Genomic DNA, 25,900 nt, shown 5'->3' with positions numbered 1-25,900 from the left:
AGTTTCTGAACAAAACAAGTTACGAAATTTTCTAATTGCATTTATAAAAAAACATTTTGGTTAAATTTTTTCTAAAATAGATTAATTACAAAAATTTACGCTTGTTTACAAAGTACTTCATTTTGAATACTTTTTATGGCAATAATTTTTCACATAAAAGTTTGAGAACGTAAAAGCTTGGGAAAACAGTTTTTTGTTTTTGAAAATTGTCAAAGTTTTTACAATTTGATTAGAATCCATGTGAAAATATAAAATTTACATAATACAACCATTGATTCATTATTAAGTTTATAGTATTTAATTCAAAGGTCGGTCACTTTAGTAGGAAATCATATAATTGATGTATATTTTATTACACTTCATTTCAAAATAGATTACCTTTTACGAATGTATTCTCTGTAAAATATCTTTGATATAATTAGTACAACTCAGATAGCTTTAGAAGACAGTATATTCCATTTCCAATAATTTAAATACAAAAATATAAATGATATTGTTAATTTATCCATATATTTTACTTAAGGTAGTATGGGTAAAATATAAAAATAAACTCGGAACAGTTAGCCTTTTATTATATTAAAGATAAGCATCTAAATAATGTTTTATTCAAATTTGAGGATGCTTTATCGACTTCTTTAATAAAATATTGAAAATTAAAAATCGTATTTTTTACATTGACTCAATGGGATCCCGTGCGTTATTCTTTATACAAGACCAAAATTCTCAAATTTCCAAAAAACTGTGTTCACATAATAATGCATCAAAAAAGCTTAAAGTTTACAGAATTTAGGTCTATAAAAAAAAGTACATGTTATCGATCATTATCAAAAAATATTAACGATAAATCATAATTCACTTTGTAATTTCTATATGTTTCATTATGAGTGTGGTAACTTTAAAAATCATTAACAGATGTCGTTGACATCGGTTGACAGTTTAATTAATATGTCACAAAAAAAATTTATAAAATAGACAATCGACTCCGAAAATTTTAAAGAACCATTGCTCGGCGCTTTAAACCTTTGCAGCGTTGCCAAATCTATCATTTTCATTATGATAAGAAAGATTTCTAGAGTATAATATGTCGATAATATAGAAATTACAAAGTACAATAACTAATGAAATGAATTATCGAAATACTATTTATTTATTTTTTTTTTTTAAATATAATTTATGTATTATTAATTGTTATAAAATCAGGTTAATTATTATGATAAATTATGGTAATGTCTGTATTAAATTTTGTACGCTATTTAAAATTTTGAAAAAAGGTGGTCCGTTGACGACCCATACTTACTACCTTAAAATGATTAATTTTTAAATTTGTGAAACGGTATCTAGTTCGATTTAATCTAAGTGTCTATCAATCAAAGTCGGATGTTTACATTATCAAAGATTTGGTAGTACCTAAGAACCTTGTCCAATTTAATAGTGTAAACAGCCCATTAGGTCCCAAACTACTAGATAAGCATTTTTCAAAATATTTTATCCCTTAAAATTTGAAAAAAGATCGAGGAAATTTTTGCGTGTGGTCGTCATATTAATTATTCATTCATGATTAGGTTACCAAACTTCATATTTAAACTACCACATTTCAACTTTATTCGCCTAGTGGATTTGGAGAAAATGGGCTGTGAAAAACGGATAGACAGGCAAACAATTATGATTCCTTTTTTATCCTTGATGATGAAACCCTAAAACGGAGATTCCTAGTTAATGAACTTGCGCGTCGAATTTATTGTAAATTATGAAATATATCAACGTATACTAATTTTAGCAAAAGTTTATACCCAAGTTTGTAACGCTTAGAAATTTTGATGATAAAAACAAAATTTTGGTATAAGTATTTATAAAATTACCTAATTAGTCTTGAGTTTGAAAACGACAACAGGTCAATTGGATCTTGAATTCGTAGGACCCATATTGTAAACCATTATAGATATAGAAAAAATTGTAAATGTAAGAACTATTCCTTATTAAAAAATTTAACGACTTTGTTTTGAAACTTTTTTTCATAAAAATCACTGTTTACCCGTGAGACAAATAGTTAGCTTTAACTACCAGTCGTCGCCCTATTAGCTTAGTTGGTTAAGACGTAACCAATTCCGTTCGCGATATGCTTAGGGTAGCGGATTCGATTCTCGCCGTCGCAACAAAATTAATTTAATTAATAGTTGTGATGGTCTGGTGTAGTGCATGGTATATGCATGAAGAAGGTGCACTCAGTCTCTGAAATTGAAGAGCTGAGAAATGATATTATCAGCGGAAAGGTGGTAAAACACATATATGGTATCACAATGGATTCTCTAACCTAACCTAACCTAGCTAGTAGTCTTGTGAAAAATTCTCGAAAAACGAAAAAAATTCTAGAAAATATTTTCAAAACTTTCGAAAACCAAAATACTTTAGAAAACCAACAAACTATAGAAAACCGCATAATTGTGTTGGGTTTTTTAAGCTCTTCTAATTTATAAAAAAAAAACAATGACATTCAAAACTTACTATACAGGATATTTCAACAATTAAGTCAGTTAGTTGTGTGTTTTAACTTGTTTTTTACTGATATTAAAAACGTTCACGAGTTCAATTCGCATCAGTTTTTGAAATGAACCATAATAGTTTTTAGATAATAATAATTTTAGTTCTCACAGTTAGGGGAGGTTTTATTATTATTATTTTTTTCACTAGTAAGTTTATAGTCAACAAACTGAAAGCAAATTGATCATACGCGTGCCGTGGGAAGAGCAGTACCCATGTCAGGCGAGTGCCATGCATTACGTCTACATCCAGTGCATCTAAACTTCAATCACTTACATCCTCTTTATTGTAATTTTAATAAATATGTTACCAAACATTTTTGATATCGCTGATCATATTAATAATTTTATTTTTTCATTATTATTTAAAAAAAATTTCTTTTGTGAAAATACATTTTCTATTATCTGGTTGTTTTTATTAATAACTAGTCCATGGCCCGCGAATTCGTATACAAATTTCAAAAAATCAGACAAAATGTCTTTTGATGCGCATACTTTTCACAGCCAATCTTTATCTTATTTAAAAAATCAATTTTTTTATATTTCACTTAATACTCGTGATCGTATTTCAATAAAATTAAGGATTCTAAGGTTCATTCATCAACTTGTTTTGCTATGTGCGTTCATAGGAAAATACATAGTATGTAAATTTTAAATAATTTTAAATATCAATTTGAAAATTTTTTTGAAATTCTGTTAAAAGTTTAAATATAATTATTCAACTGGTAAAAGTTTCAAGTATAGTTATTGATATTTTTTTTTTTTTTTTTTGAGAAATATCGATTTAAATTTTCCAATATTTTGTCCCATGTTAAACCTTTAAACTAAAAATTCAACGAAATTAATTCTATAACAGTATATTTTTTCTTTCTTAAATCATTTAAACTTTTATATTATCATAAATTTCTCTACTAATTTTGTAAATGAATGTAAACGTGCTGAAATTAAATCAAGCAAGTGAAAACAAACAATTGGCTGAGTTAATTGTTAAAATACCATGTATAGACATTGTTGATAACTCCGTCACATTACACATACAAACATGTCACACATATATAACTGATATTCCCATATAATACATACTATACAAGTTGCGCATAATTTGCGCCCTCACGGGTAAACAGTGATGTTTACGAAAAAATATTAAAAATAAAAGTTGTTTATTTTTTTATAAGGAACATTTGATACCATTAAGCTTTTGTTCTATCTCTAACGGTTAACAAGATGTGTCCTACGGACTCAAGACTCAATTGACCTATGTTGCTCATTTACGAACTCGACCTCACTTTTTTTGTCCTAAGCACACTATAAAAATTTCGGCTTGATATCTAGTCTCGTTTTTGAGTAATCGTGATGACAGACGGCCACACAGACGACCGACAGACGACAGAAAAACGACAGGCAGACAGACAACCGAAAATGGACTAACTAGATGATTTTATGAACACCTGTACCAAAATTTTGTCCAAAGTATCAATATTTTTAAGCGTTATAAATTTGGGACTAAACTTAGTATAATTTGGTACATATCATATACATGGTATAATAAAATTTTGTATTATAAGGGGCCATTCATTAATTACGAAACATGATTTTGACGATCTTGGACCTCCCCCTCACGTAAGTATGCAAACGATTTCTCGACCTCCACCCTTCTCCTCCTTACGTCAGATTCAATCTCGTTTTGCCAAATAATAAAACTTTGTTAGAAAAATATCAATTACATTAAAAATCACAGTTTGACGTTAATTAAAGATTTTTATTCTTTAGCAGATAATTTAGCGCATGTATAATTTTTGAAAAGCCCCTCCTCCCAAAATGCTTACGTAATAAATGAATGGCTTTAAAGACAAAAATTAAATTTTAAACAGGTAAAAACCTTTCAAGTATAAAAAAAGAGATCTGGTTTTATCTTTTGTCAAAATAGGTTTTCATGGTAAAAAAAACTGAATTTTTCGGCTAAAATTTTGAATTTTCACATTCTTATGCTCAGATTCGAGCTCAGCGATTCCAAAAAATTAGTAAAATATGATGAACAATTAATTGATCTGAAAACATTCTTAAAATCTGAAATTCAAAAAATGCATTCCATTAAGGAAGTCATGGAATTATTGCTGATAAAATTTAATAGCCATGCATCCGGTTTTTCGGAGGTAATAACAACATGATTTCTATTCTTGACCCTTCCAGATACAACTCCAACAGGTGAAAAAAGTTTTTCAAAATTAAAACTTGTAAATAATTACCTAACTACTTCGATGGGCCAGGAAAGGCTGTCACACTTGTCACTATTGTCTATAGAGGCCAAAATTTTGGAAAAACTGAAATCTTCAGCTATGATTTAATAAATCAATTTGCCCAAAAAAAGATTAATAAAAGTAAATATTTAATTTGAATTGTTTGGCTTGCTCAATTTCTAGGAGAAATTGATAACTTATAATCAATAAATATTAAATTTAATTTAATGCAAGCATTTTTGTTTCATTTGTGAGAAATCTTTATCCTTAATTTGGGCCCCCCACTAATTTTGATACAGGGCCCCTCCAAAGCGAGCTATGCTACTGCCTAACGGATCAGATAATAAAAAATTGAAAAGTTAAAACTCAAATGCCGTGATTACAAAATTCCATCTAAATAGTTATTCAAATTTTTCAGAGATGAGCGCACATAGGAAAACGCTCTATAATTTTTAAATAATATACATAACGTTTCATAGATTTTGTGCTTTATGTGAATTATTAATTTCAAAAATTTAATTAGAAAGTATTTTAAGGCTTGATTTTAATTTATTAAACGAAAAATAGAAATTGATTTATTATTAAAAACAAAAGATGTAAATATTGTTAATTAATTGTATTGAACCTTAATTTGTGGAATTCCATAATGATAAATAATAAAACTAAATTTTTATTTGCCTTAGTTCCGCTTTTTTAATTATTTATTTATTGAAAATAATTTTTAACGATCGTTTCATCTTCTTATTAAGACATTATCATTATCAAAACAATACTTATATATGGCACGCCATTTTACTATTTAATGTCCGAAAAAAAATGATCGTAATAATAATACATTATTATTATGTTATCATCATAATAATAATCATTTTCATTATGTACATAATTTTAATTCAATCATTTTTATTATGTACATAATTTTAATTCAATCATTTTTATTATGTACATAATTTTAATTCATATTAAATAGTAAAACGGCGTGCCATATATTTCCATTATGTACATAATTTTAATTCAATCATTTTTATTATGTACATAATTTTAATTCTCTATTTCCATTATGTACATAATTTTAATTCAATCATTTTTTTTAATCTAATTCAAATAAAATTAACTGATTTATTATTATGTATCATCATAATAATAATACATTTTTATTTTGATGATAACATAATAAAAATGTATTATTATTATGTATCATCATAATAATAATACATTATTATTATGATGATACATAATAATAATACATTTTTATTATGTTATCATCATAATTTTAATTCTCATCTCTCTTTTCTCATCTTATCTTATATCAATCTCTCTTTTACTAAGATTTATTTTACAAAATATAAAATATAAAATTTCTGATTGAAAAAAAATAATTAATTGATTTTTTTCTCGATAAAAATTAGCCTATTAAATAGTAAAATGGCGTGCCATAAAAAATGTATTATTATTATGATGATACATAATAATAAATCAGTTAATTTTATTTGAATTAGATTAAAAAAAAAGATTTAATTAAAATTATGTACATAATAAAAATGATTGAATTAAAATTATGTACATAATGGAGATATATGGCACGCCGTTTTACTATTTAATATGAATTAAAATTATGTACATAATAAAAATGATGGAATTAAAATTATTTACATAATGAAAATGATTATTATTATGATGATAACATAATAATAATGTATTATTATTACGATCATTTTTTTTCGGACATTAAATAGTAAAATGGCGTGCCATTGGTTTAGCATCTTTGTCTTATTCATTTATCTTGGTATTGTAAGTCTTGTTTGGTCTTGCATATGTGTAAGAACAAGATCAATGTGTAAGACAAAGAGCAAAGTTTAAGCCTAATTGTGTAATATAAAGACAGCGAAATTAGTTAGTTTTGGTCTTAGTGTTCATTCCTACCCTCAAATGATGAAATGTTAAGGTGTCGAATTTTCTTGCTTCCATATCGTCGGGACTGAGGAGTATATCGGTTTTGTCTAAATTGAGGGAAAATTTGGGACATTTGCCTAACAGTTAGCATAAGGGGTAAAAGTTTTGACAATTTGGTGTATGAAAAATGCGGACTTTGAAGAAGAACTATAGGATTAAATTAAACGTCGATTATAAAAGATTATGCGAGGACAGTTCAAATCAAACGGGTAGAATTTACTTAAAAGAAGAAACATCTTTGAAGTAAATTAAAATATGTTTAAGGTAGTATAGCATTGACGAGACGGGAAACATTTTAGCCAAATCATCAACTATTTTTGAGTTTACTTTTTTTTTACAACTAATGATAGAAGAATTTTTATAAAAAACTAGCAGTAACCCGACCGCTTCACTGGGCAATTTCAACTTCTTTTGCCCTCACTTATGCCACCTTTTGTTCTCAATTTCATAGATTTGAATTTTTTTCACCAAGTAAATCGTAAAATAAAAAGAGTTTTTAGACCGAAAAGTTAAAAACTCAATTTTACGATTTTCCGGAAATGGTTCATTTTGGCGCCAGAAGTGACAATATTAAAAAATAAATAAAAACGAGGTGAAACCGCATAAAAACCACTATCTTTCCCGGTATACATTTTTTTTTAGAATGAAACTCCTACTCGAAAAAAATCATTAAAAAAAACGGTAAAAATGGGCATAGTAAGTTATATCTGGGCTCCATGATTTTTAAATGACCTTTAGTCGTATTGTGCGTATGTACAACTTTTGCCTGAAAACTGTTCAACGCTAGCTCATGAAAACCGAAATTTCCATGTTCAGTTCAACTCTCGCACTTAAAAATGGCCATATCTAGTTTCCTCACCTCAGGAAGCAAAAATGACCAAAAAATTATCCCTTAGAAAAGTATTTTCAGCCATTCGAACAAAAAAGTACCTATACCTATCAGAAGATTGGGCTATATACATTGTCCAAAATAATATAAATTACTTTATATTTAGTAACGAAGCATCCTACGAAAATTCAAAAAAAAAACTAAAGTTTCCCTACAATCTCTGCATAATTATTAATCTTGAACTGATGAGAATTAGCAGCTAATACGATTTCATCCAATTTGTTTATCCTATCAAAATTTTGGTAGCATTTAGGTTTTTCGGTAACATCAAAGAACTTTGTCCAATTTCTTTGAGAGTGAAAGTAATTCATTACATCTTACAACCTCTGGACGTCCCCCAATAATTATGATAAAATACAAGAAAAAAAATTTATTTTGAAAAAATAACAGAAGTTAATTTTTTCTAATCGTAAATGTTTTTTTAATATGATTATACAATAACATGTGTCCAGTGTCCAGTATGGTCAAGTAAGTGTCGTAACAAGTGGAATGGACAGTGTCCAGTCCACCACTTTTAATTGAAAATAAACACCAATCGTCACTGCATTAAATGAGCTTTTTTATTGGACATATGGGTATATAATTTTTTGGGGATATTTTTAATTATATAATATATTTATTGTATAATTTTTATGTATTTTAATTTTTAACACACTATCTATACAGGATTGAGTCATTGGTAAAAATTTGTAAAATTAATAATAATAGGGCAGGGATGGTGGACCAACGGCACGCGACACAATATTTTGGGCACCACATAAAGACAGAAATAAACAGTCGATGTTTTTTATAACATGTATATGAAATATATCAAGGTATACTAATTTTAGTCCCAAATTGTAACGCTTAAAAATATTGATACTTTGAACAAAATTTGGGTATAGGTGTTCATAAAATTAGTCCATTTCCGGTTGTCTGTCTGTCCGTCTGTCACACAGATTACTCAAAAACGAAAATAGATATCAAACTGAAATGTTTATAGCGTGCTTGGGACGTAAAAAGTGAGGTCAATTTCGTAAATGAGCAACGTAGGTCAATTGGGTCTTGGGTCCGTAGGACCCACTTTGTAAACCGTTAGAGATAGAACAAAAATTTAAATATAAAAAATATTCCTTATAAAAAAAATTAACAACTTTTGTTTGAAACATTTTTTCGTAAACATCACTGTTTACCCGTGAGAGCGCAAATTATGCGCAAATTGTATACTATATATTTATTATATGGGAATATCAGTTATATATGTGTGACATCTATGTATGTGTAATGTGACAGTGTAATCTACGCTGTCTATACATGGTATTTCAACAATTAACTCAGTCAATTGTTTGTTTTCACTTGTTTTTATACAAACTTTTGGAAATATGGAATTCGTTTCCATACACATTTAACTGTTTAAAGAAGCTAACTCGCGCTATTCTAAACATATTTTCATCTAAATATGCCTGCGAGTCGTTATTTTCCGAGATGAATAACATTAAAGACTCGCTTAAAAACAGTTTGAAAGATGATCTCATTTTAGTATGCATTCTGCTAAAAAAACATCTTACAATCCTAAGGCCGGATTAGCCAATGCTGGGACCCATAGCAGGGGAGTAGCTATCGCAGAATCAGCCGTATCAATGGTACGGGGCCCCCGAGTTACAGAGGCCCCTAACGTGTGTAAGCAAAAATTAGTGAAATTTTATGAACAATTTATTGCTCTGAAAACATGCTTAAAATCTGAAATTCAAAAAATGCATTCCATTAAGGAACTCATAGAATTATTGCTGATAAAATTCAATAACAGCATGCTTTCTATTCTTGACCCTTCCAGATACAACCGCAAATAACTATTTTTCAAAATTAAAACTGATCAAAAATAACCTAAGGACTTCGATGGAACAGGAAAGGCTATCAGACTTGTCACTATTGTCTATAGTGGCAGAAATTTTAGAAAAACTGAAATCATCTTCAGCTATGATTTAATAAATCAATTTGCCGAAAAAAGATTTAAAAAAATTATACATTTAATTTGAACGTTTGGTTAGCTCAATTTCTAGGAGAAAGTGATAACTTATAATCAATAAATATTTAATTTAATTTAATGCAAGCATTTTTGTTTCATTTGTGAGATATCTTGATCCTTAATTTGGACCCCCCAACTAATTTTAATACAGGGCCCCTCCAAGGCGAGCTACGTCACTGCATACATTGTTTTCATGCCCATACATTCTTAAGCCTAATAAAATAACAATTAGTTTATAGAACAGCCACATTTTTCTCATTAAAAATTGGTTTCAAATTATTACACACGCAAAATTTTTGGTAAAATTTTTAGTAAGTTAATAGTAAAAGGTAATAGTTAAAGTTAGGTGGTACGTATTAGGAGATTCTCCCTAAAGTTTAATTAACTAACAAAACTTCAGAATATTATTAAAAACAATTTTCTCAACACTTTTTTGTATAAGCGTATTGAGAAAACAGATTAAAGCTCTTTTTAAAACAACATATTAACAGAGACAAAAAGTCCTTTTTTATTAAGGATAAAAAGCTTAAATGTCAATAATATACTTGTTAAGTAATTCATATTAAAATTAACAATTGTGAATCGCGTGTACAATGTACTATACACCACTACTACTTTTTTGGTTGTGAAGAGCAGGGGGTGTGGGTTAATCATCCCTAACTGTGAGACGTCAGTGTACAAGCTATTCCCACGGCAAATATCGTATTTACTTTACTACCCTATATTTATATATGTTGAATACGTGTACCAGTTTTTAAAACATATATCATATTATTATATCACTTTTAACTTTCAAGCATTTGCATTTATTATTGCATTCGTTTAACGATCATTTACGAAATATTACGAGTTGCTACGATTTCAAAAGCATTGATGAAAAGTATAAAAATGGTATATTTCGAACTATAGTCTCGCCATCTGTGAGTGAATTATACACCTATAATAAGTTAGCGGACCACTTTTCGAATTTTCCAACTTTTTCATTCTGGGAATTTGCCTTTTTTATTCGTGAATTATTTGTGAAATTTTTTATTTTTTCGCTCAATTATTATTTGAAAAAAAAACTTTTCAAAAACAAATTAATATGCACTAAAAAGTAAAAAATAACGAAAATATAATGTAGTAACAATTATTGTTATTTTTGAAGTCGGTGTCAGCCAAGGAAACGACTTTGACAGAAGAGTTTGTTATATTAACTTGGCTGACACCGACTCCAAAAATAACAATAATTGTTACTACATTATATTTTCGTTATTTTTTACTTTTTAGTGCATATTAATTTGTTTTTGAAAAGTTTTTTTTTCAAATAATAATTGAGCGAAAAAAAAAAAAATTAAGACTTTATAAGTCTTAAATTTGCATTAAGTATGTGCACGACAAATAGCCTAATAACTCAGTATCACGCCAACCGATTTCGATGATTCTTTTTTAGTGATAAATTAGTTAGTGTACTTCACTAAAAATCATAAAATAAAAAAAATTTAACAAAAAAACAACCGACTTCAAAAAAAAGAAAACAATTCAAAAACAAATTAATATGCACTAAAAAGTAAAAAATAACGAAAATATAATGTAGTTACAGTTATTGTTATTTTTGAAGTCGGTGTCAGCCAAGGAAACGACTGTGACAGAACAGTATACTAAGTTTAGTCCCAAGTTTGTAACGCTTAAAAATATTGATGCTACCAACAAAATTTTGGTATAGGTGTTCATAAAATCACCTAATTAATCCATTTCCGGTTGTCCGTCCGTCCGTCTATGGACACGATAACTCAAAAACGAAAAAAGATATCAAGCTGAAATTTTTACAGCGTACTAGGTCGTAAAAAGTGAGGTCGAGTTCGTAAATGAGCAACATATGGGTCCGTTGGGCCCATCTTGTAAACCGTTAGAGATAGCACAAAAGTTTAAATGTAAAAAATGTTCCTTATCAAAAACTAAACAACTTTTGTTTGAAACATTTTTTCGAAAACATCACTGTTTACCAGTGAGGGCGAAAATTAGGCGTAAATTGTAAAGTATGTATTATATAAATTGTATATGTAAGTGCAATGTGATAGAGTAATCAACACTATTTATGCATGGTATTTCAATTCAATTCAATGATACTATTTATACATATCTGTATATGTATTTGCCTATACATACAACTTTCTAAAGAGCATAACAGTTTTAATTAAGGGAACGTGAGATATGCCAAGAGTAAGTACATTTCCATGCTCACACCGAGTCCTTGAGTGTTAGAGTAAATTGGAGTAAACCATCTTTAAGTTACCTTTTTTGCCCTTAAAATGAACCCTGGTAGACCCCAAAAGAACTGCAAATACTTGTGTATTTTTAAACGAAACAAAATGTGTCGCGCCTTTTTCTTTTTTTTAATTTATATCAACCATTAGGAAAACCTCTTAACATAGTGTGAAAATCTTCGTGGTCTCCTCAAAAAGCATAAAATCATTTTTTAGGAAGAAGGAGATAACGAAAAATATTTATCGTTATTTACAAAACTTAAACCCTTAGTTTATGTTATACAATGAATGACACCTTGTGATGTAGAATGAATTAAACTTCAATCTGGTTTATGTCCCAACTAATGGTTTATTTATAATCTAATAAATGTGGTTTACATTTTTTACTCGTGGTGTCCGATAAATCCCAGTATTTAGTTGGATCTTGAATTTTAATTATTTTACTTAATTTTATAAATTTATTGAACAATTATAGAAACATTTAAGTAAAAAATTAGACAATATTCATTAACGTAATGTTATTATACCTTGTCTATACGAAATATATACAGAATATATTACTATATTTAACATAATTAATGTAGCCGTAAGTCCCCTTTTGAACGGGGATGTTCGACACGCTGCCCCGATATCCTCGAAATAAGCTTCGAGACGAATACTTTATAAGGAACGTGTGTGATTCACGAACGGTATATTTATGATTTCTAACTGTTATTTAATATGACTAGTTCAGCAAAAAATCAAAAAGTGCATGTTTGTTACTGTATCAGAGAATTTCAAATTTGGTGCACTGAAAAATGACATGCTTAGTAATAAAAATGGGGTTTAACCTTCGCTATTAAGATATCTATCTATAACAGAGGTCATCCATATCATTTTTTTCATCTTTATTTATTTTATTTTAAACTACATCCAATTTACAATTAAATTTTTATGATGTGGGTGGAGTTGGTTACTTCGTTCATATCCAAGCGACGACAGTGTGATCAATTTTACCGCCCCATAAATTCTAATTTCTGAGAAATATGGCATGATTTATAGTAAAGCATTTTGAAACAACTTAAAAATCTATGAAAAACAGAAATAAACAGTCGCTGTCTATTATTAAATATATTGGCAGAATTTTCATACGAGCTAGCCAAATTATTCGGATGAAATGTTATTGTTCGGCCTATTAAACCTTTCCAGAGAAAGAGTTTTTGAAGGAAGCTTGGATGAATTTTTAGATGATTTCGATAATAAAGATAAAAAATAATAAACTGTCCGGAATTATAACAGATCAACTAAAAATTAACATAATTTCCGTTTCTTTTACATCAGTATGTTAGACGAAACATTGGCGTCACTAAATCTACACGTTTAGCTGTTTTTGCTCGATATTGCGTAGGAAACGTAAAAATTATTTGACTATCCGTCTATGATCTCATTAAATATTTCTTTAGAAGAAATGGCATGTTGATAAATACAGGTTCTCCACCCTTGACCTAGATGTTGTTGTTTTTTAAATAGTAGGGGAGCCCAAGAGGGGATTTTTGTAGTAACTCGAGCGCGTCAGATTAAGATATGGGGAGTTCCTTGGACGTTCCTTAGTATCTCCACCAAATATCAACCCTAAATAAGGGGGGACGCGCGTAGGGCAGACGATCAGATTAGTAAAAACAAAATTGCGATATTTGAATTAACTCGAGCGCGTCAGATTAAGATATGGTGGGTTAGTTACATGTTAAAAAATGTACATTCCAATAATGTGACGATTTAAGTGAGACACAAAGAAATGGGAGGCTTGCAAAATTTGTTACTCGTAGTAACTCGAGCGAGATAAAAATTTTATCATATGATTGAAATTTAGCATTTTTTAACATGTAATTAACCCACCATATATTAATCTGACGCTCTCGAGTTAATTCACCTATTGCAATTTTGGTTTTACTAATCTGACCGTCTGCCCTACGCGGTTCTCCCCACATTTAGGGCTAATATTTGGTGGAGGTACTAAGGAAGGTCCAAGGAACCCCCCATATCTTAATCTGACGCGCTCGAGTTACTATACAAATCCCCTCTTGGGCTCCCCCACTAAAAGGTTTAAACGAATAAGACAAATTAATTCTAAATATTATATAAATGTTTATTATTTATGTATACAATGAACTTTTCAGATATAAAATAAATATTTAAAAATAACGTGCTAATTTAATATACCCTCTTTGTTTAATCTGCATGCGGTTTAACAACTTTACGATTTATATTTAGATTAATTGGATCTATAATACCCTCATCGGTTTTGGATCGATCCAAAAAATCATTATACTCATTTAGTTTCTTTGCCAAAAAGTAAATTTCAGCTAGAGCAATAATTAACGCACATATAATACCTAACAACAAACGGAATCCAAAATCTAAGCTTCCAACCGCTAATTCCACACCCAAAAATCCAAATGCAAAACCGGCCAACACTGACATGATAAATTGTGCCACAGCAATTAACTGCTTATTGATTTCTTTGACTTGAAATGCGATTGTATCTTCGGGTAAACGAGATCGGAAGTTATCTACATTTTTTGTCATGGCACGATATTCTAAATTTTTCTGGCGTGCCCGTAATTTAACGCATCGTTCTTCTAGCTGTTCGTTACGTGGTATTACTTCATTTTGCGGCACGTAAATCGTGCAATCTTTTAGTAATTCATACAAAGGTTTACTTCCATCAGAGGATAAATTTTCTTTTAAGCATTTTAAATCCTCAATTTCCAAATATGCTTTGCTTGGAATATTTTCATCTAATTTCATGTTAAATAAATGCGTTGGTCCAGTTATGACGTCAGTTTTGGTACGTAATGATTCAATTAAATCCATTTGTTTTGGAGTTGTAAGAAATGTTTGGCTTGATTCGAAAATTTTTGCATTTTTTTGATTGTTTTTAAATTTCTTATGGAATTTACGTAGATTGAGGGTTAACTGTTCTGGTTGATCTATTGAATTGATTGCAATAATTATCGATTCTGATGGAATTATTTTTAATTTAGTATCTGTTAACGGTTGTTGCATTTTGGAAGATGTTTATGTGTTTATCTGTAATGAACAAATTTTTATTTAAAAGATTTCGCAAACAAATGCTCATCAATCCATTCAAGGAACGAGATTCAACTCTTTCCCAGATAGCAATCGACCCCAGCAGCTAAATAAAAGGATCCAGAATATACATAGCTTGAGTGCGGTTAAGATAACCATCTAATAGTCTCCACATGCCTTGACTGAAAATCACTGAATATTTCAAAGCTTCCACTTAAGCCTTGGCCAAAAGGAGGATCTTGAATTCAAGTTTTAAAAAAAATTTTACAATTCAAAGAAGTTAAATTCACCAGTGATCTAAGTCCCTACAAGGTAATGTGTTATTCAAGGCTAAACGATTTACGTTATCAAAACTCTTAAGTGTTGCTAAACTCTCAGAAATTTTTTATCTCGTATGTTTTGTGTTACAAACTTTGATACATTTTAACAGAGCGAAGATTACCATTTACCGTTTTATCGCCACTTCGAACTTTAGATGGCGTAAGATTCCGAATGAGACTTGATTTTGGATTTTTCGAGAAATGTAATCGTTTAGCCCTGAAAAATAATTTTCATAGTGTTTTTATTGTTAAAAATGCGTAATTTTTGAGTTACAGGCTCTACTAGACCTATATTTTCATAATAAATTATCAAAAAGCATTTCTGTTTTTCATGAAAAAGGTCTATTATTCATTATTTGTGCATACCTTTGTCACAATTAGAGAAGGATACAATTTAAAAGGTAACAGGTCTGTATCATATGAAATCTGGGGTACCCCTACGATTAATCATTTAACTAGTACACCTACGACTAAAGGGTGATCGGAAAAAATAGACCTAAAATTTTATAGTCCCGAAGTATTGTTGTAATTACGAATTGGTTGAATTGAGTTTGTCAACCATAGAGAAGTTGGTTGGGTTCTGAAGTTTTTAACCCTTGCGTTTAAAAATGGAACACAATTACAGAAATTTTTGTCGAGTCTATTTTTTCGCAGCTCTGTGAACATTCCATATCGAACAAATAAATTATCATAATCGATTATACTCCTGGCACTCGCTACATTACACTGCTTGGATTCTGAAATCTTACAAGTAGGGCTGCCAAATCAAAACTTCAAAGAAACCGGAGATCACCTTTTTTGGTCTTCGTAAATATACAAAGAATAAATTATGAAATTTTTTTTATTTTTAACAAATTTAACATATTATCACAGTATTAAATTAAATATTAACCTCATTTTTAGAAAATCATACTTTTTTAGACTGTTTTTTACATGCGTCTACCATTTTATATAAAAAGTAAATTTTTTTTTATAAATTAATTTTTTTCTTATAAAAGTGGCCAAAAAACCAGAGATTATGTTTCGAAAACCTGAGAAACACCTCGAAAACCGGAGACCCCGGCTTAAAATCAGAGATTTGGCAGCCCTGTTTACAAGAGCCTAGCTAATCGACCAGACAATTTCTATACACTTACATTAGAAATTTCTTTTTCAATTTGTAAAATATTATCCGCCAATGCTAACGCTTTCGGTAAATTAATATTCAATGATGGTAAATGATTATTCGCTGCTAACATAAATCGTCCAATTTTAATATCACGTATATCGGTCACCGTTTCAAGCGTGGCTAATAATTGATCAACTTCTGAATCCTGTCGTTTTTCCTAAAATATATCACATATAAAATCACTTAAAATGTACTTTATTTATTTCTATAAACATTATTTTAGTTACCTCAAACTGTTTTACAAACTTTGTTATTTCGGTATTTAAAAATTCACTATGATCAAATAATTCGGACCAAATTGTACTAATTTCTAAACAAAATAAATGCATTGATTAATTTTGTATAATGTTTTCATATTTTTTTAAATTAAATTTTCTATAAAATTATATACCTTGACATAAACTGGGATGGGACATTTTTTTCGATCATATGTTTTTGAAAATTATACAGCCGTGCCAACTGTTTTGATAAGAAAATGATTGGTACCATCGTACAATATCATCAAATACCTTCGACTTAAATAAATGGACTACTCATGGATTACTTGGACTACTCAATTAATGCGAGTATAGGAGCCAATATGGCTCAGAAGCTGGTTGAAGCAGCTTTCCTAGATGATTTCAGGTTAATATTTTTGTATGTATTTGTAAATAAAAAGTATAATTTTTAAGAATTTTTAATATCATAAAATCTGATTACAATACACATAAAATCACAATATCGTTGACAATATTTATGAATTTGTTTTATTCGCTGCATGAATTTTATTTCAGGGAGTTGCCAATGTAACGACACACTACTTTATTAAAATAATTGTATGGACGAACATATAAGTCTATGGACTGTATTTATGGTTTACATTGAAAATTTAATGTTATTTTCTTACAAATTTAAATAAGTAATTATGTTAATTTCCATTTAAAACATATTATTTATGAAATTTTTTTATCTTATTTTCTGACTTACTGTCTCGAATTCATTTGTATCTGACTTACTGACAATTGTTTTATCATACTGACTTACTGAAATGGAGGGCTTTACAAATAGATTCATGACAGTAAGTCAGAAAATAAGAGAAAAATGGCTTCATGATGAAACAAAATTCATATCATATATTCATATTGTAACAACCTCGCGCCACTGCGGCACGCCAACAAACTACTATTGATAGCTAATCTTGTTTGGTAAAACATTTGTTGTGAAGTTTCTTAATGATTTGCGTAATAATTGACTTAACGATGATTTATTGTCTATTGAAAACCGAGATTAAACATTACTCAGCTGACATCAATAAAAGAGTCAATTGTAGCCATGAAGGTTAGAATTAGGGCTAAGCTTCAAAATGACGTTAAACACTGGCATTAATCCAATCAGTAGCCTAGCATTTGTTACGTTACGTTACATACACAGACATTGTCTATGTCTGTGGTTACATATAAATGACACGGCGTAACAAATTCTGGCTTTTGATAAGATAACGCCAGTGTTTTACGTCGCTTGACGTTTCAATTTAACTGAGCCTTTAGAAATTAGAGTTTGTTCTATAAAACAAAAATTTAGAAATAGTTTTGAAATTTAAAGTAGGACTAGATTCTGTCTAGTAGAAAATATAAAAAAGCGGACAATTCTTTTTTGGTCATCTCATCTTACCGTTATAGCAGCATCGTCTTTAATGTCTTTGTTTTTTGAGATAAATAAGGTTAAAAAAAAAGAAAATAAAATTTAACATTTCACAATAATTAATTTTTATTTAAATAAAATTTATAAAATTAACAAATAAAAAATATACATATAATAAATTTTAAAATATTTACTCTGCTCTGCTTGTATGCTTTTTTTTTTTTTAAATTATTCAAGTTTTTTTCCCTATTTATAAAAAAAACGTGCAATTGGCATAATTTTTTAATAAAAGGTTTTCTATACTTAAGTTCTTTTGAAAATAAGTACTTAGTACTTAAATCTAGTACTGAGCTAAATCATTATGATTCAAAAATTTATTCATTTGATTTAAATCATTAAAATGATCATACTTTTGATTCCTTTTAAGTGAAGAATTATTAAAGGAGTCAATGAGCTGTTCATTGAATTGGATTTTATCAAATGAATCAATTCCTGAAACAAAGTTGTTCAATCCAAGATTTCATCGATTAAATCTATACAAACAATATAAAAAACAAACAAAAAACTGTGATAAACTTGGAAACAAATACAAGACTAAATAAAACTTTTCCGTTATAGAAAATGTAACAGAATTCATCTTTTCATAGAATTGCTTGTTATTTTTAGTAAATCATTTTGCCACGAGATGGAAGAGTAAAACCTTCATGGTAAAATTGTTTCATATTTTCATAGAAATATCAACAATATAAATTTGAGAATTTAAATCTAAAAAACTACAAAAAAAATATTCAAAATTTTTCAACAATGTTCACAGAACTCGATGCGTCATGTAATTTGTACATGGGATTTTCCATTGTGCTAAAATAAAAAAATTAAAATTTTAAAGAAACAATTGAAATATTGTTGTTATCAGTGACGAATTAACAAGCAGGAAAAAAATGCAGTGTCTAAATCCCAACTCTTAAAATCCAAAGGTTTTGAAAAAAAAAAAACTAATTGAAGTTTAGTATACACCTTTATGCCGGACCCTAAAAGCCTTCACTACTCGTAATTTTATAAATACAAGACTAAGAAAGAAATCTGGAAAGTCTGCATTAATCCTCTTGAATCCGCCACTGATTGAAATAAATAAACTAATATGTTAAGAGGATATGGTACTTAAACCACTAGGTTGGAGTGGCTGACCTGGGGTAGGGCACACTTAGATCATAGGCTCTGTTGTGATATCAAAAAAAGGTTTAGCCCACCCCCGGCCACTACTTCATGAACTATTTGGAGCTGTTAAGGAACAGTAGAAACGCTTTGACGTCAACGGACTTTAGGTCAGAGAGTTAAACCATTAACTGCCATCCGTTAACTGTTACTTCACATTTACGTAATGTCGATAAATGGCAGTGACGTATAACGAAGAATCCTTTTAAAGTGGCAACTTCTATACGCAAAGAACGTACAGAATTGATTTCCATATCCTCTTCATAAAACCGTAAAACTTCGATAAGTAAAAAAACTAAAAACCCAAATTAAAAAAAAAAAAAAAATACGATTGTTTTGTTAATAACAAACACACCAAATTACAAACACAAAAAAATTCCTACTTACATTCCTAGTTTTAGTATCCGAGACTCCAATAATGTGATGATGGTTAAAAAAGATTAACAACTATGTATTTTTTTAAAATATGTTTATGAGAATTTGTGTTATTGACTGGGTTCATTAGTCTGTGTTTTCTTCTGAAGACTGTGAAATATGAAATAGTTTATGTTGTTTTTTGATATTAATTTTAAATGAAACATATATAACAAAGGAATACGTTGTTTATGAAATAAATGATTTGAAAATGTAGTACCAGAACGCACCCCAAAAATATAAGTTATACAAAGAAATGTAAATAAAAGTAGGTCATTTGAAATATTATCGTTCAAAAAGTTATCTAACGCTTGAAGTATAAAAATCACGATAAAAGCGTGTTTTTATTCTTAATTTTGAAATTTTTGATATTAAGTGATGTATATGTAACGCGGGAAATTCAAATTTTGTACTTAGAAAAAGGGATATGCATTGTTTATATGATTCGTGATTAAATACTATGGTTTTGTGATTCTTGCTTTGCGTTGTTATTTCTAGGAATTCCGTATAAAATTTAATTATACTAGAATGATTTGGTATTTGTGTTTCGAAATAATTCCTTCGTATGAAATTTTCGATTGATCGTTAATAGATGTCACCTCTTTAAAATTTTGAATTTTGATCTTTGTCAATTACTTTCCTTCAAACATTCATCGGATGGAATTTTTATTAAAATTTCAGTTTTTTACAAACAAAATGACCATTTCTTATCTTAGCTTTTATTCCAAATGATCGTAAGTAATGCAATCTTACGATAAACTAAAGATCTTGTTAAATATTTTTCGTTTCGAAAACAGCATCCCTCTGTTATATTTTTAAAGCGAAAAATATCAAGTTCTGTACAAAAATGATTAATATACTTTTCGAAAGCTTCTTTGATGCGAACAATTACAAAGTATTCGAATTTGATGTAAAAGCCATTAAGATTTTATATTACAGGGGTATTAAAAATTATATTTTTCCAGGTAATCAATCGATGATATATTTCAAGCGCTTAGTGGCTATCGATCCATGTAAATATGCATTATTAAGGTAGCTTTATACCAAAAAATAATCAAGCCAGAATTTCGAACCCATTATTCAGCACTCGTTTAAACCTACAAAACTTTGTTAAAAGTCATATAACGGCATATTTGATGATGGCCCATTTCTCAGTTTTTTATTTTCTAATTTAAATAAATACCCTGTCCAAGAAGGACCGGGAATTTGTATTTCAAAAGCTCTACGACCGATATTAAACTTTTCCATCGTCTCAAACTTTTCTTACATTTGTAGCTTTTCCAAGTCGATTTACACCTTCTACATACTGAAAGCCATGTCGAAGAGCGAATTTAAAATGTTTTTCGGAAATTGGAAAAATGTTGGTTTAAGTGCGTTGGCTCAAATGAACTTGCTTTAAAGAAGAGAAAATGAATATTGATGATTAAACGATAAGGACCTGATTCATTTTATAATTCCCGGTTCTTGTGTAACACGAGTATTTTACTAACAGATGGCGTTAATTTCGGTATAAAACCACCTTAAGCAAACAAAATTAAAGCAATAAAATGAATTTCGAACCTTATATTTAATTTTTAAAATAAAACATTTATTTAATATTTTTTGGTAAATAATCATATAAAACTGTTTTTGTTTACTTTATACAAATTTTAAAATGATAAATGAGATTTTTATATAATAACAAAACAAAACTTAAAATACATACATCACAACGGCCTTAACATAAATAAAGCTTAGCTTTTTTTTGTTATCATTATATAATATGTATATTGTCGAATTTTATGATTGCAGGACAGAATCGGTACTGAAAAACGAGAAATTGACGTTATTTGATTTTGAAGAGAAATATTTCCTGGTTTTAATATTATTTGGCTCCCCAATAATTAATAAAAGTTGGGCATGCATAATATTATTTACGACAATTGGTTCAGGATGTCCAGTAATTTCGAATATTGCGTTTCTTTACATAATGTCAAAAAAGATCGTTTTAACGCTATTAGTCGTCGGGGTGTGAAAATCAGTCTGCGTCTCCTTCTCAATAAAAAGACTCAATTTTTATGTTCCATTTTTTTTTTTAAATTTAATACTTTAAAATAAAGTTAAGTATATTTGTAAACATTTAGAGCACGGATTTGATCCATCTAGTTAGCTTAAAAGTATTGTCAATGATAGTGGTAAACCTGGCATTCACAGGCGGGATAGGTACTGCGCAAGGTAAAAGAAAATGGGAAAGACTGCCCTGATGTCAGAATGATTGAATTACCAAATTGCAATTATTCTAAATAGACATCAAGCGGCTTGAGAAAATATTAACTAAAATATCATCGAAAACATTTTGTAAAATCTTATCATTCTCCATTACTGGACATCCTGCTTTAGAAATTTTTTAGGTATTTTATAAGTTGTGTAACTTCTATTTTAAAGTTTTTTGAAAATAATTGGATATACGCACAATTCTCAAAAGAAAAGCATGCTTTCGTACTAGAAAGTAAGAAATATATTTTTGATTATAGTTGTTGGTTCCATTCGTTTTCGTACTTGGACAAAATATCCTTAGGGCAGAATATCTTTAGACTTCTTAACTCAATTATTTATTAGACGAAATATTTAAGGTTGTTATAAAGAAAATGCTATTTAAATATAAACTTTTCAAAAAATTGCCAATCAATGTTAAACCTAATCAAAATATGAAGTCATTCCTGTTCTTGGTTTTATAGGTTAGTCTCCTGATAGGTTTTGTGGATTTTTTTTGCGAATGGCTGGAAATACTTTTCTAAGGGGCAATATGCGCTGATCACGAATTTTTGGGTTATTTTGCTCCCCGTGGTGAGGAAGAAAAAATATGGCCATTTGTATCCGAAAAATTTGAATTCAACATGGAAATTTTGCTTTTCTAGGGTCTAAGTTTGAACAGAGGGATCAAATCAAAAAAGTTTTCATTCAAAAGTTGTAGCTAGAGTAAATGCGCACAATTTCCCGAAAACTAAAGGTCATTAGTAGGTCCTGGGATCCAGATATGCCCATTTTTTCCGTTTTTTTTTTCAATAATTTTTTTCGAATAAGAAAATCATAAAATTGAGTTTTTAGGTTGGTAGCAGATACTTCTATCTATACATTTTGCATGGGACAGAGTGAGAGGAACAATGAGACCCTTTCCACTCTCATAACAACCTTAAAGTATAACGCCTGTGAATTTTAGACACGTTATCGTAAAGCCCAAAAAAACGCGCAGATCTGTGCCCAATGGGGAATATTCATGAAATTTAAATTTGGTTCAAATATTTTTTTTCCGTAACTTTTGGTTGGACCTTTGAACTTAACCAATATTTTAGTAATTAATATCTTTTTAATTACATAAAATTAATTAATAAAAGTACAAATTCAGTGAAAGAAATTCAAATTTTAAAACGAACGTAACGCGATAGTATGTGGCTTGTCAGACTTGTTGACATACTGTATGGTATTAATTACTTATATTTTGTATGGTATTATCATGGATATATACTATAATTACTACATACGGGGGTATTACACCTGTAGTAAACAGTACATTGAACTGTCACAAACTGACAGATCACATATTAATATTTATATTTTTTACTATGTTATAACGGTGTAAACAATGAATTAAAAATATAAAAAAATACATGAATATTCCCTATTAGAGCATGGTCAATCCGGAAAACTATGGTAAAACATTAATTTTAAAGGTTTAATTAAATTTCTAAGTATATTTTGTCCAAAAATATTTTTCCCTAGATATTTTGTCCAAGGATGAGACTCATATTGCCTTACTTTTGCTATACATGCCTGTAGATATATTGAAAAGACAGATGGCATGCTATATTTCTAGTAGCATGAAATGACGTCACTTATTATCGGCGCTTGTCGACTATTTTATTTTATTTTTTTTTAATCTTCTACAAGATAATTGATAAGCTAATTCATAAAATTATACCAATTTCGTAAATTGATTAGGATTAATAAATAAAAATTTTATTCATGCGTGTAACCAATTATAAACCTACTCCCCATCACTTCCTTGTTTCTGTTGTTTTCTCAACATTTGTAAGAGAAAAATAATGATCTTTCTTTAAATTTTCTTGGATTGTTGGAAATTGGAAATTATAAAAAAAAATATCTATAATTTAACGCAAACTAAAATTGAGAAAAATATTTGTAAAAAAAAAAATATCAAACACATACGAACTCTCTGTATAAACTCTGGTTGGACGTTTTTTTCAGCTTTTTTTTGTGTTTTTATTTTTTAAATATCGGTTTTATGTCATCAGCTCGGTTTGTGAATGTCTCCAATCGACTGGGGGCGAATCAAAGCTATCATATGCACAAAATAATAAGTTATCAAATTGATTTTTCGAAAATGTTTGTTTAAAAATATTCAGAGCGATTCACGGTCACTTATTCGAAAAGCGTTAACTTAAATAATCCGATGTACCATTAATGGAAACAATCTTTGTTAATCAAAGTCTGATTGAAAATCTGGTATGGAATTTTTGTGCTAAGAATTTTATTTTCGTTTTCGAGAAGACCACGATCATACACAGTCCCACAAGAAAAATTGTCGAAAGGTTTTAACAGTCTTCTAAAAAACAACGAAGAAAAAAAGCCAAAACTTTGTTCGTAGCATCATATTGTTAAGCGTTACAAACTTGGGACTAAACTTAGTATACCTTGATATATTTCATTTAAATACATGGTATAATAACATCCTAAATGTAACACTATGGATTCAATTAAGATCATCGATGGAATATTTCGTCATTTTCTTTAACCGGGACGTTTTCACTTGTTATTTGTCCACAATACATGACATTGTAGAACACCAAAACACCAAAATGGCGGCACATTTAAAAATAATATCGAAAATGGAACCTTTTTTTATATAAACTTTGTGCATCACAAAAAATAAATCAAACGTGAATCACTCTGAATTGATTAATTTTGTAAAAAATTTAAGACCCAAAGTTGCAACTGTAGCCCAACTACCAATGTTAGTATTACATATAAAGCAATTCACGACAAAAACAAGAATGAAGAAGAATGAAGTCCTCAATAAAAAAAAAAAGGAAAACAAGAGAAGTTTTGAAATTTATTTGAAATTACCTTGAGTAGGTTATAGGATTGTCACATGCAAACCTTGCGTCTACGGGACCCAATACATATTTTCCAACGATCTGAAAAAAAAGAATTTAAAAACATTTAAAATAAGATGATGAATGCCTTTTTATCGAGGCCAGGCGCGACGCAGATAGCCAACAGCTTCTCTGTCGTTATCTCTTCCAGGATTGATGGATCTGAACATTCTGAATCTAACGCCCTGCAAATTTCTGCAGGTGCAAATAAAATATATGGAGATTTCATCATCGTCAAACTCTACAAGTCGGATCATTAGAGATCCACATGTTATGAAGGTGATAGTTCAATCGACAGTGCACTGTCAAGAGTACCACCATCCTTCTCAACTGTGCTATAGCTGCCCTCCCATGGTATGTCTCAAGCTAAAATCATCTTTCTCCGATCAAAAACCAAAGCTCATATTATTTTTTTCTTTCATTGTTTTTTGGAGAATAATACAAGCAAAAAAGCTTAAGATTAAAAAAAATTATCCAGTGCGGTTTTTCAACGGGAAAATTAGGAAAAAAAAGAGTAGTTTTTAAGAAAACATAATTTGGAAAAAATCTATAACGGTTTACAAATTTTGTCTTACGGACTCAAGACCCAAGACCCAATTAACCTATGTTGCTCATTTACGAACTTTCAGCTTGACATCTCTTTTCGTCTTTGAGTTATCGTGTTCACAGACAGGCGGACAGACGGATAACCGGAAATAGAAAATTTTGTTCGCAGCATCACTATTTTTAGCCGTTACAAACTTGGGACTAAATTTATATATACAGGGTATAAAAATTTTGTTCAACAACTCAATTGCTAAAAATTAACGGTTCAAATCGTGACATAAGAAAGAATCCAATAAATGTTACCTCTGATTGTATCAATCGTTGATTACCCATAGACGCAGCCATATGTATTGCTAAATAAATACAAAATAATAGATATAAAAATCCAAAAACAAACGCTGGTACCATCCAATACCATTCGATACTGTCTTCTCCTTGTAAAATATTGCTTAATACAAAATATGTGTTTATTCCTATTACTACTAAACTTAAGGCCACTGAAATTATTCGATTCGCTCTGAAATCAAAATC

The 25,900-nt window shown here is 29.2% G+C and overlaps 2 protein-coding genes across 9 annotated transcripts in view; both read right to left on the bottom strand.

The window, feature by feature from the left end:
- Positions 1–14,008: 14,008 nt before the first annotated feature.
- LOC123302122 (biogenesis of lysosome-related organelles complex 1 subunit 5) lies at positions 14,009–16,931 on the bottom strand. 2 transcript variants are annotated; one of them, XM_044884914.1, is made up of 4 exons: positions 16,816–16,931; positions 16,652–16,734; positions 16,393–16,581; positions 14,799–14,936 (listed from the first exon to the last, which is right to left on the bottom strand). In XM_044884914.1, the coding sequence occupies exons 1-4, from the start codon at positions 16,838–16,840 to the stop codon at positions 14,925–14,927; spliced, it is 309 nt and encodes a 102-aa protein (XP_044740849.1). In that variant the 5' UTR covers positions 16,841–16,931; the 3' UTR covers positions 14,799–14,924. The 2 variants fall into 2 exon arrangements, with proteins under 2 accessions (XP_044740848.1, XP_044740849.1); XM_044884913.1 differs by lacking the exons at positions 16,652–16,734; positions 16,816–16,931 and having other exon boundaries at positions 14,009–14,936; positions 16,393–16,530.
- A 1,406-nt stretch (positions 16,932–18,337) lies between these two features.
- LOC123302119 (protein Malvolio) overlaps positions 18,338–25,900 on the bottom strand; it is a 42,997-nt gene continuing 35,434 nt past the window's right edge. For 3 of the 7 annotated variants that reach the window (XM_044884901.1, XM_044884902.1, XM_044884903.1), the window contains 3 exons: positions 25,673–25,886; positions 24,795–24,865; positions 18,338–18,902 (listed from right to left, as the gene is read on the bottom strand). In XM_044884901.1, the coding sequence (XP_044740836.1) occupies positions 18,833–18,902; positions 24,795–24,865; positions 25,673–25,886 (355 nt within the window). In that variant the 3' untranslated portion in view covers positions 18,338–18,832. Of the gene's footprint in view, positions 18,903–19,643; positions 19,782–21,375; positions 21,475–23,876; positions 24,006–24,794; positions 24,866–25,672; positions 25,887–25,900 lie in introns of those variants that run through there. The other 4 variants (XR_006535492.1, XR_006535493.1, XR_006535490.1 and 1 more) reach the window with 4 other exon arrangements.

Source organism: Chrysoperla carnea, chromosome X (assembly GCF_905475395.1).
Source record: "Chrysoperla carnea chromosome X, inChrCarn1.1, whole genome shotgun sequence".
NCBI lineage: Eukaryota > Metazoa > Arthropoda > Insecta > Neuroptera > Chrysopidae > Chrysoperla > Chrysoperla carnea.
The sequence above is the reverse complement of the archived record's forward strand: the minus strand, read 5'-3'. Positions and strand labels throughout refer to the sequence as shown.